Genomic DNA, 15,447 nt, shown 5'->3' with positions numbered 1-15,447 from the left:
CTGTTCTTCAAGCTTAAGTCACCCTGTGGTTTTGTCTTAGACCAAATATTTTCCCCTTTGTCTCCCCTTCTGTTCATCAAGCCAAAACTGCTTGTAGGTTTCTTGGATGGTGTGACCATCTGGCTTTCTTGAAGGGGCATTTATAGTGGAAGTTTTATTGCCCAAAGCAGTGGACAATCCATGTCAGGAATGGTCGTATCACACTGCTGTCTGAGTTTAGGGCTTGGAAAAACCTATATCAGAATGTGGGCCCGAGGGAAGGGGTGAAAAGAGAGGAGAGGGAAGAATAGGTCTGTTTCATATAATGAGAAAGTCTCATGGTTGAGGAATGGACGAGATTCAAGTTACAGGCTGGAAGAGCTTCATCCAGAATCAGCCCTGGGGAGAGGAGACCTCATCATGTCCTCACTAAACATTCACTTTCCTCTCCACACCCGGTTAAAGCAAGCAAATTTACTTTCTTGGTGTAAAGCCCAGACTTTGAGGTATGTGGCCTTACCCACAAAATCTCTTGGCTCACTCAGGGGCACTTACTATCGTTTAATGAGGAAAAAGTTCTTTTGCACCATATATACTGCTGACCTGAGAGAAGCCCATTATGATATAGAGTTATAGGACAGCTGGTCAACACACTATATAACTAAAATCAGGTCCTCTCTGTTTTGATGGGGAGAAAAGTTAGAGAAAGAATCTCTAGACTTCAAATTTCATGGCTCAGTAAAACGTCAAAATAATTTTGAAGACCAAAGGGGTTGCCAGCTTACTAAGCTGTGTAGACAGGGGTGGGTATGAGGGGAAGAAAATCCACTACTTTCATCAACAGCATATCAAGAAACAAAGGACATTTAAACACTAAAAAAGTCAGAAGGACAAAGTCTCAGAAAAAAAGGTCGGTCCTTTAAATGGATTACATTTAGCTTTATAAAATGCCCTCCTGTATTGTCCTAACCTTTCTTTGCCAAGGTCAAGTGCTTGGGTGTCATTGAATTATAAGCCCCTGGGTTCTGAACAGTGGGGGAGGGAATCATAGGAACAAGCATTAGGGATGAGGAAAAGGAACTCATTAACCTTGGGCCCTGGGTGGAAGTTAATTATCATGTCTTGCCCTGTGGGTGGGTTGAAGTAGGAACATTAATTCCAAAGGCAGTTTTCCAAATTTTTGAACTTGAGATTTGTAATATTATATTGCCAGTTAGCCACCAGTTTTGTTTTCTTTTCTTTAACAGTCTCGTTGTCACCCAGGCTGGAGTGCAATGGCTCAATCTTGGCTCACTGCAACCTCCGCCTCCTGGGTTCAAGCGATTCTTGTGCCTTAGCCTCCCGAGTAGCTGGGAACCACAGGTTTGCACCACCACGCCTGGCTAATTTTTGTATTTTTAGTAGAGATGGAGCTTCACCATGTTGGCCATGTTGGTCTCGACCTCCTGGCCTCAAATGATCCACCCACCTTGGCCTCCCAAAATGCTGGGATTACAGGCATGGGCCACTGCACCTGGCCAACCACCAGTTTTCTAGTAACGGTTAGGTTGATCTTTTAGATTCATTTTTAGAGTTTATTATCATTTTGCTGTTATCATAAGAGAAGTTCTATTATATCAAAAACTTGTATTAGAAAAGACATCTTCCATTTCCGGTATATATCCAACTCTCATTCGTATCACCAAAGGGTGTATGTGTATCATCCACAACTCTTGCCCTTTTGCCCTTGGATTGCATTATATGCTTTGTGCTTTTTTTTTTTTTTTTTAAATTAGTAAAGCATTTGCATTTCCTGACAGTGTGCCACTTGACAGCAGGTTTCAGTGCCTGGGAGAATAGTAATCAGTGGCAAATCAGCTTGTGTCTGAAATGTGGCTGTTGGCAGTCTACTTGAGGATAATTGAAAGTTTGCTGTATTCGTTTTATTGATGGGATTCTAGGTGAATGCCAGACTCCCAATTGGGACCCCGGATTACATGGCTCCTGAAGTGCTGACTGTGATGAATGCGGACGGAAAAGGCACCTACGGCCTGGACTGTGACTGGTGGTCAGTGGGCGTGATTGCCTATGAGATGATTTATGGGAGATCCCCCTTCGCAGAGGGAACCTCTGCCAGAACCTTCAATAACATCATGAATTTCCAGGTAAAGAGTCCTTAGAAGATTTCGAGGTCATATTGAGAGACGTTATTTAAAAATTGTGCGAATGAGGCTGGGCGCGGTGGCTCACACCTGTAATCCCAGCACTTTGGGAGGCCGAGGCGGGTGGATCACAATGTCAGGAGATGGAGACCATCATGGCTAACATGGTGAAACCCTGTCTCTACTAAAAAAAAATACAAAAAATTAGCCGGGCGTGGTGGCGGGTGCCTGTAGTCCCAGCTACTCGGGAGGCTGAGGCAGGAGAATGGTGTGAACCCGGGAGGCAGAGCTTATAGTGAGCCAGGATTGCACCACTGCACTCCAGCCTGGGCAACAGAGTGAGACTCCACAAAAAAAAAAAAAAAAAAAATTGTGTGAGTGAATGTTTATAGAATGTTGTTTAAAAATTGTGTGTGTGAATATTTTATAGGTATCGTGTGAATTAATGTTTATAGAATGTTAGATGTTATTTAAAAATTGTGTGAATGAGGGTTTCAGCAGTGCTAGAAAATAATAATAGCAAATACTTATATAGCACTTAACTCTGTGCCAAAGGCTATTCTAAGCATTTTATTAATTGTATTTCACGGAATCTCAGCTGCCAGTAATGATAAGACTACACCATTATTTTATGTACTGCTAAGAAAGAAAAACTGCTGCCAGTGAGTCTATGATACTTTTATTGATTATAAAATACATCTTGATTTCAGTGCTGTTAACTGTGAATAACTGTGAGTCTTAGAATTGAGGAGATACAGTTTTAGTTAGTTAGTTAATCTTCAAGCAACCCTGTGAGGTAAGTAGTATTATTTTCATTTATAGATGAGGAAACCAAAGCACTGAAGGTAAAGTAACTTGCCCAAAATAACATAGGCAGTCTGGCTCTGAAGTCCATGCTCTTGATTTTTCGATATACTCCTTCTTAGTACTAACTATTGAATATGGTATTAAAATTGAGGAAATGAATTAGAAATACAATTATATATAGATATGTGTTTTACTCTGTGTATGTGTGTGTGTATATATATATATAGTAAAACTATTTTCTAATAACTGTACTTTCTACTACATTAAGCCTATTTATTTATTTATTTTTTTGAGATGGAGTCTCGCTCTGTTACCCAGGCTGGAGTACAGTGGCACAATATCAGCTCACTGCAATTCCTGCCTCCTGGGTTCAAGCAATTCTCCTGCCTCAGACTCCTGAGTAGCTGGGATCACAGGTGCCCACCACCATGCCTGGCTAATTTTTGTATTTTTAGTAGAGATGGGGTTTCACCATGTTGGCTAGGCTGGTCTTGAACTCTTGACCTCAGGTGATCCGCCTGCCTTGGCCTCCCAAAGTATTGGGATTACAGGCATGAGCCACTGTGCCCAGCTCATGAAGCTCATTTCTTAAGGCTCTGATAAATGTGTATTTTTTAGTTTCAACTAAAAGGAAAAGGAACGTATTTCCTAGGTTTTTGTATCTCACCCAGTTTTCATCTTTTGGGAACGCTTAATACATATTTTTATGTAAATACATTATTAGTTATTCTTGTGCCTCCTCTTGAGTGAAAATTTCCCCTTAGATGACTCTTGGAGCTAATTTATTTCCTTCCCTTTAGCTCACTCACTCATTCAATCATTCAATAACGAGTGCATTATCATACCATGCACTGTTAGGTACCAGGTTTACAGGGATGAGCAGAAGAAGCAGGCCCTCTCTGCCTTCTTTATTTTTCATCACACTGAAATCACAGCACAATATGTAGGTGCAAAAGTAGAGTGCAGAGGGAACATGCAGAAAGGAGTTATAGGATAGAAAAGGTAGCCAAGGAAAGCAGCGAGAACAGCGTGATTTGTTCAGGGAGCTTTAAATAGCTCATCATTGTTGGACAGCAAAGAGAGAGATGGGGAGCGTGGCGAGATGAGATGGGAAGGGGAGCCGGGGTCAAGCCATGGAGGATGCTGAACCCCTACAAAGGAACTAAGCCTATTGATGTGAACAGGCCACTTATTTTGGGAACATGCCTTTGGTCCAGAGGGAAGAGGGCACGAAACTTCCTTCTCTAAAAAACAACAACAAAAAAAGAAACTTGCATATATGAGAAATACTTTCTTCACTTTGAGGCATGAGAAATGGAATCCCTGCTAAGGAAATTCTTTTGTTTTTTTGGAACAGCGGTTTTTGAAGTTTCCAGATGACCCCAAAGTGAGCAGTGACTTTCTTGATCTGATTCAAAGTTTGTTGTGTGGCCAGAAAGAGAGACTGAAGTTTGAAGGTCTCTGCTGCCATCCTTTCTTCTCTAAAATCGACTGGAATAACATTCGTAACTGTAAGTAGGGCTATTTTCCTTAATTTGGGATGTTGGGATTTTGAAACACTCAAGAGAGATCTGAGATTATTCTGGCCCAAAGAAGCTTCGGTAAATTATATAAATAAAGGCTGTAGTTATCTACACGAGTAGTAAAGGCTAATGATATAGCCGTCCTTGAGTAATAATTCTGCTTTAAAATTGTTTATGTAGAACTGGGTCATTTATCAAACTCCGTGTTTATGTGGCCTTTAGAATATTATCCCTCAGTAAGTTAGAGGCACAGATTAATGGAGTTTGAAGGTTATCACTTGGTTTGACACAATTTCTTCCAAAAAAGTGGATCTAGATATTTCATTCACATATCAGGAAAAAGACTCAGATTAGGCAACATGCCCAGGTTGTTCTGCTAATGGCTGAGTTTAAACGAAAACCATAAACACCTCCCTGTGTTTATTCATTTGTTTCCCTCGATAATATTTGTCTTTGCTCACAAGCATGTAAAACCTATAATGTATATGCACAGTAGATTCATTCATACATCACTTTTTATAATCAGTTAGTGCACACTGAATGAATTCATTAAAAACAAAGACTGGGTTTATTATCAACAGAAACCACACAATGCTCTTTTTTTCTTTTACCAGTTGGTGATCTTTTAAAAATCTTTTTAATTCTTGGATGTGTTGTTGATTGAATGTCTTCTAATAACTGGACCCAATGATCAACATGGATTAGAGCCAGTAGGAAAGCAGTTTGAGTATGTGTTTTGTTTTTGGTGATGGAGGGAGGTTGGGAATGGAATCTGCTTCTAGGTGTCAAAACCAGGCTTCTGATTGGAGATGTGTTATAATTGCTTGCACCTTCAGCTAGGACATAGTATGGTAAAAATTCAGTATTGTCCAGTTGTAAGCCATTTTGATGATTTCTCTAACCTGCTGAAATATTTAAGTAGGTTGCATTTCCATAAATCTTTCTTGGCAAATGTTTTTATTATTCGGGTGGCCACATTGCTTTATTTTTCTAAATAAATAGACATCTCCCCCCAAATCTCCAAGGTTCAGACCTTTTAATCAGTAATATATTTTCAGGGCATTCTTCCTTTTATGCTTTTGGAAAGATCTGATAGACTTTCTTTTAGATGCTATTCAAGTACTTAATCTTTTCTTGTCTTGCGTTTTTATCTCTGTAATCTTCTTGAATAAGCACTTAATTTTTTTTATTCATGAACTTGCTGATCATGCCTAAGAATATATCTCCACCTAAGTAAGTCAGTGAATGGTGATTACCTGAGTAAAGTTATAGTAGTTCCCCACCCTCCTATCTGTGTTGCATATGTTCCCAGACTCCCAGTGGGTGTGTGAAACTGATGATAGGACTGAAACCCAGTGACACTGTTATGTATAACACTGGGGGCCGGGCGTGGTCACTTACGCCTGTAATCCCAGCACTTTGGGAGGCCGACGTAGGCGGATCATCTGAGGCCAGGAGCTTGAGACCAGCCTGGCCAACATGGTGAAACCCTGTCTCTACTGAAAATACAAAAAGTAGCTGGGCATGGTGGCGCATGCCTGTGGTCCCAGCTACTCGGAGGCTGTGCATACATATCTGTGTTATATAAAGTTTAACTTATAAATTAGGCATAATGTATTTGACTCCCAGCTCCCAGTGTAGTGACTCTGAAGACTCACAAAATGTATTTTCTTTACAAAAATTTTTTTTTTTGAGACGGAGTTTTGCTCTTGCTGCCCAGGCTGGACTGCAGAGGTGCGATCTCAGCTCACTGCAACCTCTGCCTCCCGGGTTCAAGTGATTCTCCTGCCTCAGCCTCCCAAGTAGCTGGGACTACAGGCGCCGCCATCTCGCCTGGCTAGTTTTTTGTATTTTTGTAAAGACGGGGTTTCACCGTGTTAGCCAGGATGGTCTCGATCTCCTGACCTTGTGATCCGCCCGTCTCGGCCTCCCAAAGTGCTGGGATTACAGGCTTGAGCCACCGCGCCCGGCCATGCCTGGCTAATTTTCTATTTTTAGTAGAGACAGGGTTTCTCCGTGTTGGTCAGGCTGGCCTTGAACTCCTGACCTCAGGTGATCCACCCACATTGGCCTTCCAAAGTGCTGGGATTACAGGCGTGAGCCACCGCGCCCAGACCCCAATGTTAACTCTTACATAACAGTGTCACTGTCAAACTAAGTGTTTGAAAAACTATTTGTCAAAACTAATATTGGTACATTACTGCTAACTACACTTGAGACTTTTTTTGGATTTTACCAGTTCTCCCACTCATGTCCCGTTTCTGTTCCAGGAATCAATCCATGGTACCATATTGCAGTTAGGGTATTTATATTTGATGGGACTACTCCTAGTTTAGATACTTAGTGTAGCTCAGTCAGCAGGTGGGATCTTCGTGCCCACTGAGGATTGGTAGTGCGTTTTCCTGGTGGTTTTATGGAGTTTCCGACTATGCAGAGAGGCATGGTATTAACTTCACTGTCTCCTAGCAAATTTTCCTGTTTTTCACCAACCTCTGATCCCTGTGTTATTTGCAATCAACTCAGAGATTTGTGATTGAAAACATTGCTTGACTCCATGCTCTGTAAGCTATTTTCTAACTAGGTAACTATAACATAAATTATGCTTTTATCTAGTATGGTTTTTCATAAACACATGTTGAGTGATTTTCATCAACCAAAATACTTTGAATCATTAAGTTTCCCAAGTTCATGGTTGCTGCTTAAATGCCTGGTAGTTCCAGGCTGTTGAATATTTCCGCCTTTTGCAATAAGAGATTGTCCCTTGTTAAAAGCAACATTAGCCTTTGTGCGGTTTCACCCCCAATTCTTCTTTTTCTTGTTGTAACCAATGAAAGGAAGTACTGCTTAACACAGCAGGTAATAATCTTCTAAAACTCATTATCTCAAGAGGTGGTCTCGGCAGGATATATAAATATAATTTAAGAAAGGTCTTGGCAAATTTATGAATGACAGAACTGGGAGTGGCTACCGAGAGAAACTAGGATGTGCCTTTGTATTGACACTGAGGTCAGGTGTAGCTTCTGTACCCTCCTGGGTCCTGCCCCTTGGGGTTGCTGCAGGCAGCACCCCATGAACCAGGCATCTGACCCAGTTCCAGGATACTTATTCTTCCAGCAAGTCGAACACTGTGATGAGTGACTGCCACGCTCATGGGTCACCAGGCTCTCATTATTCTGTTTCATTTCCAGCCTCCCACAAGATTGGTTTTTCAGCTGCTTATTTATTATTATCATTATTTCAAGGCTGCTTTCCAAGTTTCAGTGGGGGGTTTCCTAAGCGTACCAGCTGCCCTGGCTGTGCCGTTCCGGCGATGTTTCAGATGCTGGGCTGGATTCTGGCTGTAACCAGCCTGATCTTTCTGGGCTTCAGGAAAGCTGAAGCTAATCAGAACTCCTCTTTCTTCCCTTTGGGATTATGCCTACCTTGCCTGGCATCGTGTACCTGCTCCCATCCATGGGAAAGTTTTGCTGTCTTCTATCAACGTCTTTTAAAATATCTTCCCCCAAGGCATTGCGACGTCAAGGGAACCAGCACACTTGTACCTTTTATCCGAGACTGCCATATCTCAACAGTGAGAAACACATAATGCAACTGGTGATCACAGATTATTTCCTAGGACATTTATGGCTAACGTGCTAGAGAACTCGGATGGTCTGTTGCGTCTGACATGGGCTTTTTCTCTTGAGTTGTCTTTCTTTTGCTATTCTCAGAAAGACAGAAATGATCCTGATTTTTCAGGTCCTCAGCATTTGTTAGCAGAAAATACATTTTGTTTCCATCTGGCAGTGACTCAGTGGTGGTCCCATGCTGATGAAACACTGAGATAGTCTTCTTCCAAATAGGTGTCGTTTTGATTGTTGCTGCTTATTTGCTAACTGGCCCTGAATGGTGCAAATGAAACCTCAAGTGTATAATATGGTTGCTCAGTAATCCTGAGGGAAGACAGTCTTTGGTTTAGGGGAGAGGGATTCTGTGCCTACTTAGCTTCAGGTGAAATTCTTTTTTTTTAAATATATATATATTTTTTATTATACTTTAAGTTCTAGGGTACATGTGCACAATGTGCGGGTTTGTTACATATGTATACATGTACCATGTTGGTGTGCTGCACCCATTAACTCGTCATTTACATTAGGTATGTCTCCTAATGCTATCCCTCCCCCCACCCCATGACAGGCCCTGGTATGTGATGTTCCCCTTCCTGTGTCCAAGTGTTCTCATTGTTCAATTCCCACCTATGAGTGAGAACATGCGGTGTTTGGTTTTTGTCCTTGTGATAGTTTGCTGAGAATGATGGTTTCCAGCTTCATCCATGTCCCTACAAAGGACATGAACTCATCCTTTTTTATGGCTGCATAGTATTCCATGGTGTATATGTGCCACATTTTCTTAATCCAGTCTATCATTGTTGGACATTTGGGTTGGTTCCAAGTCTTTGCTATTGTGAATAGTGCCGCAATAAACATACGTGTTCATGTGTCTTTACAGCGGCTTGATTTATAATCCTTTGGGTATATACCCAGTAATGGGATGGCTGGGTCAAATGGTATTTCTAGTCCTAGATCCCTGAGGAATCGCCACACTGTTTTCCACAATAGTTGAACTAGTTTACAGTCCCACCAACAGTGTAAAAGCATTCCTATTTCTTCACATCCTCTCCAGCACCTGTTGTTTCCTGACTTTTTAATGATTGCCATTCTAACTGGTGTGAGATGATATTTCATTGTGGTTTTGAGTTGCATTTCTCTGATGGCAACTGATGATGAGCATTTTTTCATGTGTCTGTTGGCTGCATAAATGCCTTTTTTTTGAGAAGTGTCTGTTCATATCCTTCGCCCACTAAACAATATTGCCGACCATACTAAAGGACTAGAAAAAAAAAACCCAAGGAGCTACATGGTGCTTAATTCTACATACAAAAATTTGTAAGAATTTCACCTGAAGCTGTTACAGATTTTTATGTGTGGAATTAAGCACCATGTAGCTCCTTGGGTTTTTTTTTTCTAGTCCTTTAGTATGGTCGGCAATATTATTTAGGGAGTACGTATTCTGTGCTAACCACTAGTCATTCAAGTACATTACACTGTACTCCTTCAAAACACTTCTGTCAAATGTAAGGATTATTATACCCATTTTACAGATGTGGATACTGTGGTAACTTGGTCAAGGTCATATGGCAGGTAAATAAGGGATTCTGGATTTGGGTGGAGGTCTGTGTGATTCGAAAGCCCATACTCTTTCTATAATACCATATACGTCTTTGCATAAATCATTGTTTTAAGTAATAATATTTGTGATGATGGCAAATAATAAACCATGTCACACTAGGGAGTAATTTAATTTCTAGGTCTATTTAAGAACATTTGGAATGGCAGGAATTGAATTTTTTTTTTTTTTTTTAAAGTGATGGAGTCTTGCCATCTTTGCCCAGGCTGGTCTCAAACTCGTAGGCTCAAGTGATCATCCTCCTTCGGCCTCCCAAAGTGATGGGATTACAGGCATGAGCCACCATGCCCAGCCTAGAATTGCAGGAATTTTTGAATTGATGATTCATTCTGATATTTGAATTTCTACAGTATGTTAAGTGCAGTGTCAGGTGCTGTGGCTCCATTGATGAACACATTTGGGTATGGCCCTACCTTCACTGAATTTAGAGTCTAAGAGCCTAACTGGTCTTTTGCTTGAATAGAGCTGTGGTCCTGTTAAATTGCTATACCTCCAAATGATGGGAAGTTTAATGCTTCATAGGCCTCCCCTCACTGGTTTACTGAACCACATGTGCTTGATTTTAAGCAAAATACAGACCATAGGCTGTGACCTGGTGATCCCTTCCCCACATACAGCATCCTGCTAACCTATAACACTCCGCATGTCTCAGATCTAGTCTGGGAAAGGACAATGTTGGATTGATGGCCCACTTCTAATCTTGGGATTCCTAGTCTTAAGATGAATTGAGAAGACTCAGGATGTGTCCTGTTTTCTGTTTATTTAGAACAGGATTTTTCAACCTTGGCACTGTTGACATTTGGGGACAGATAATTCTTTGCTGTGGGGGCTGTTGTGTGGATTGCAGGACGTTGAACAGTATCCCTGTCCTTTCTCCATGGATACCAGTAGCACCCTCTCCCTGCAGTTGCAACAACCAAAAATGACTCTAGACATTGCCCGGTCTCCCCTGGGGGGCTACAGTCACCTTCACTTGAGAACTGTTGATTTAGAAGAATTGGCCAGGTTATTATCAGGAGAGGGAACATCACAGTAATCTGAATCTCTCAACACTGCCACTGTTAACAAACAGTGAAACTATTACGTGGAGGCAGTAGGACCTTGCTACTCAGAGTGTGGTCCCTGGACCAGCAGCATTGGCATCACCTAGGAGCTTGTTAGAGCTCCAGAGACTCAGGCCTGCTGAGTCAGAAGCTGCATTTTAATAAGGCTCCCGAGGGGATTTCTGTGCATATTAGAGTTGCAAAGCCCTGCCAGAAGAAGAGATTAGATGCTAGCCTCAGAGTTTCTTGCTCATCTTTGTGGGTCTTCCTTGTTTTGTCTTCGGGCTTAAGGTATAGGGAGGCCACTTTTTGGCTCAGGAGTCCTATGGGTGAATGGGACTACTTAGAACTGCTGGGTTTTAGGCCTTGCTTTGAGGAATTTAAAGCTTTTCTCTTAGACAGACATTATGTCCTTCATATCCTTCAAAATGGTGGTTTGACCTAATGTCTGCCTTATGATAGCAAAAAGACATTTCCTTGACTCTCCGAACCCCACTTTACTGTTGTCTCATATTGGCTTTTAATTAAGGATGGAATAAGTGTTCTTCACTAACATGTTTATACAGGTATGATATTACCATGCCATTTATTGAGTGCCTACTATGTGCCAGGAGCTCTGCAAAGTGCTTTATGCTTACTATTGTTCCATTTATTCTTCCCAAAACCTCTGTGAGGCAGGTTCTATCACTAGTCCACAATATAGATGAGGTCATGGAGCCCGAAGTTGGCAGTGATAGGAGTCAAACTCAGATCTCCCTGACTCCAAATTCTCTTTGCTTTTATTTGAAAAAGTGGTATAGCCCATAGCAGAAAATTCACATTATACAGAAGGTTATACAGTGAAAAATGCCTCCTTCCCACCCCACACCCAACCCCTCTCCCTCAAGCAAACCACTATTGTCAATTTCTCATAGAACTTTCCAGAATATTCTATGCTCCTATAACACTAGCACATCCTATCCTGTTAACAACATCTTTATGCTGCCTCCCAAGAATTCAGTATTTTTTTTTTTTTTTTTTTGAGACGGAGTCTCGCTCTTGTTGCCCAGGCTGTAGTGCAATGGCGTGATCTCGGCTCACTGCAACCTCTGTCTCCCGGGTTCAAGGGATTCTCCTGCCTCAGCCTCCCGAGTAGCTGGGATTACAGGCATGCACCACCACGCTTGGCTAATTTTGTATTTTTAGTAGAGATGGGGTTTCTCCATGTTGATCACGCTGGTCTTGAACTCCCAGCCTCAGGTAGTCCACCCACCTCAGCCTCCCAAAGTGCTGGGATTACAAGCTTGAGCCACCGTACCCAGCCAAATTGAATGAAGCAGTCTTTATACTTCATTCATTTAAGCATGGCCCTGCCATGCTTATCCTTCGAATCTGCCACTCTACCATTGGTTTCTGATACGCAGTGCTCTTCTTCCCAAATGAAAACCCCTTATGGCTTTTTTTGTTTTAAACAAGGCCACAGCTAATATCATGATTTTAACATTAGTTTTTCGTTTATTTTATTTAGTGTCCTGCCTGTAGAATTGCATTATCTCAATGGCTTGTGCATTGTGTGTGTGTGTGTGTGTGTGTGGTGTGTAAGCACGCACGTATTTGTTTTGGGCCTTTTTTTTTTTTTTTTTTGAGACAGACTCTCGCTCTGTCAGCCAGGCTGGAGTGCAGCGGCATGATCTTGGCTCACTGCAACCTCTGCCTCTGGGCTCAAGCAATTCTGCCTCAGCCTCCCGAGTAGCTAGGATTACAGGCATGCATCACCACACCTGGCTAATTTTTTGTATTTTTAGTAGAGACGGGGTTTCACCATGTTGGTCAGGCTGGTCTTGAACTCCTGACCTCAGGTAATCCGCCTGCCTTGGCCTCCCAAAGTGCTGGGATTACAGGCGTGATGTTTTGGGCCTTTAAAAGTTCATCTTGTTTGTGTATTCATTTGTTTGGGGCCTTTTAAAGTTCTTCTTGTTTGGGGCTTCCTGTCATTTGAGCAGTTATCGGTCATGTTTTGTTTTCTAAGCTAGTTCCATGAGGATGGTAGATATGCTTCTCTGTTAGGCTTGGTTGGCCCTTAAATGTATCTTCCTTTTGGACACTCACTTACTTCAGAGGCAGGAGGAAGTGAGGAAGAGGAGTTGAGTCTGGAGTATCAGCGTGGACGGGAAGGGGAGCAAGAGGGGTGGGGTGGTAAAGTAGTGATGGTAGAAATTCAGCTTACTAGACCAGGAGTGTGTGGGCACCACCTACTAAAACAAAAAAGGAATAATGAAGAGATATAGTCAGTAGCTCTTATTATCTCTTATGGGATATGTAGGCAAATATTTGTGTGTCTCTTGGGGGCTGTTCTGTTTTTAGAAGGCAAATTATTGATAAGAAAAAATAGGCCAAAAAGAGCTAAATGCTTATGAATTGGGATTACAGGATTTTCCCCCTCTAGTCTGAATTTAGAAGCTACTTCTGGAGATGTTAAAAATATGTAATATTCTACTTTATTCCAAGATAAATTGAAGACAACTTATTCTAGAGATAATTGCAATATTAAAAATATAACAATGAATAAATAGAGAAATCTAGATGAAAGGAGTATGAGGATAGGGAAATAAAGTCAGGGTTAAAAGTAAAAACAAGGAAGTTTCTGTCAAGTTGCCAAAGGAAGAATGATTTGGGACTCTCAGTCTCCCAGTGACCAAAACAGAAAGGAGAATATTAACAGTTACAAGAGCCCCAGTCCCATGAGAAAAAAGTCCAGAATGCTTTGCTCAGAGGAGACGCAATTTTCTGAATACTGAGCCCTGAGGAATTTCACCACTGGGTTTCCCATAAATGAGACCCCCTGTCACCTGGTGGGCCCCATCCTTTGGAAACGTACCCTGGCAATTTCCATAGGACTGCTTCCTTCCGGGCCTCTTAGTGCAAGCCAACAGTGCAATGCCAAATCCAAGTTTGGTAAATCATTTCTAAGTGAGATAAATTAATGCCTTTTTTGGGGGAATATGGGAAACAGAGAGTGGGTTTGTTGGAGAGCCCATAAATTGGAGTCTTCAACCCTTAAATTCTCACTTGCGGGAAAACCTTTCACAACCAAGCAAACGTGGAAATGATTTGGCCAAAGATTCAAAATTATATTAAACATCTGGGACTATATTCAGCAGCCAACTTTCTAATCAATTCTGTGAGTATGGTGATTGCAGTTATGCTCATTTTCTGAGGGTGAAGTTTGGATAGAACTAAAGAGGGCGGTTGGCAGGAATCAAAAGAGATGAAAGCCTCAGGACAAAGAGTTAGAGGCCCAGGTGGTTCATGACTGAGAATTTGGAAATGATTTCTGGTGTCTCACTTCAGAGAAAATAAATATAGCCAACTCTGTTCATCTGTGGTGATGGAACATTCAGCTACAGCATTGGCAGTTTGGGATCCAAGACCACCCTTCCAGCACTTCAAAATTCTGACTTATAAAGGACACACACAAAGAACAGATAGCCAGATAGGGACCAAAATACCCACTTTATTCTTGGCAAGGCAAGCATTCAGTAAGCTCTGAAGCAGGGCTCTGGTAAATTTGCCCATCCTACCAACAGAAAAGAATGGTGGCCTTCCTTCATGAACGGGGGGGGGGGGGCCTTGCCACAACAGGGGGCCTGATGGTAATAAGGAGGACAAGGCCGGTTGGTTGAGTGCCTGCTACGCCTGTGCCTAGGCAGTAAAAGAGGAAGTTTTAAGTTTGGCCCTTACTTTCAAGACAGAGTAATTCTGCCTTCTAGTATAACATGGCCAAATAAATGTCTACTTTTCATGAGCCAGATAACCTTCTTCCTTATTGGAGGAGTGAGTAGAAGGGTGAGACCTAGCCAGGTGCGATGGCTCACGCCTGTAGTCCCAGCACTTTGGGAGGCTAAGGTGGCCAGGTCACCTGAGGTCAGGAGTTCGAAACCAGCCTGGCCAACATGGCAAAACCCCATCTCTACTAAAAGTACAAAAGTTAGCTGGATGTGGTGGCATGTACCTGTAATCCCAGCTACTCGGGAGGGAGGCTGAGGCAGGAAAATCTCTTGAACCTGGGAGGTGGAGGTTGCAGTGAGCAGAGATCTCACCCCTGCACTCCCACCTGGGCAACAGAACGAGACTCCATTAAAAACAAAACAAAACAAAACCAAAACAACAACAACAACAACAACAAAAAACAGAAGGATGAGACTAAATGTGTGTGTTTCTTCAACACTAATGCCTTTTGGAGTGAAGGAACCTGAGTGTAAGCTCCTTAGACCACAGAAGGATTGGGGACAAAATATCTCACTTCCCAACAGTTGCAAACAAATTTGTTGAGGAATAATAGACATATAATATGTCACATGTATGTTAAGTTTGACATGAACCTGTGAGATTATCACTAGGCTCAAGATAATGAACATATTTGTTCATCACCCCAAAGAGTTTCCTTCTGCCCCTTCTGCACCTCCCCATCCCTTCCCTCATCCCCAGGCAATGACTGATACCCTTCTTCTTATTGTAGTTTGTATTTTCTAAATTTCAACATACATTGAAGCATACAGTATTTACTTATTTTGTCTGTCTTCTTTCACTCAACATTATTCTGTGATTCATCCATACTGTGGGAGGTATCAAAGTTCATTTCTTTTGATTGCTGAGTAGTATTCCATTGAATGGATATACCACAATTTGTTTATCCAATCCCCTGCTGATGAACAATTTGGGTTGTTTATAGCTTTTGGCTATTTGAAA

At 41.8% G+C, this 15,447-nt stretch overlaps 1 protein-coding gene across 11 annotated transcripts in view; it reads left to right on the top strand.

The window, feature by feature from the left end:
• The window catches only part of CIT (citron rho-interacting serine/threonine kinase), a 197,790-nt gene that overhangs the window by 51,066 nt on the left and 131,277 nt on the right, over positions 1–15,447 (top strand). For all 11 annotated transcript variants that reach the window (XM_028829964.2, XM_077955375.1, XM_028829963.2 and 8 more), the window contains exons 8-9: positions 1,920–2,123; positions 4,285–4,438. In XM_028829964.2, the coding sequence (XP_028685797.1) occupies positions 1,920–2,123; positions 4,285–4,438 (358 nt within the window). The remainder of the gene's footprint in view (positions 1–1,919; positions 2,124–4,284; positions 4,439–15,447) is intronic.

Source organism: Macaca mulatta, chromosome 11, assembly GCF_049350105.2.
Source record: "Macaca mulatta isolate MMU2019108-1 chromosome 11, T2T-MMU8v2.0, whole genome shotgun sequence".
NCBI classification, from domain to species: domain Eukaryota; kingdom Metazoa; phylum Chordata; class Mammalia; order Primates; family Cercopithecidae; genus Macaca; species Macaca mulatta.
This window is presented reverse-complemented; position numbering and strand designations above follow the sequence as displayed.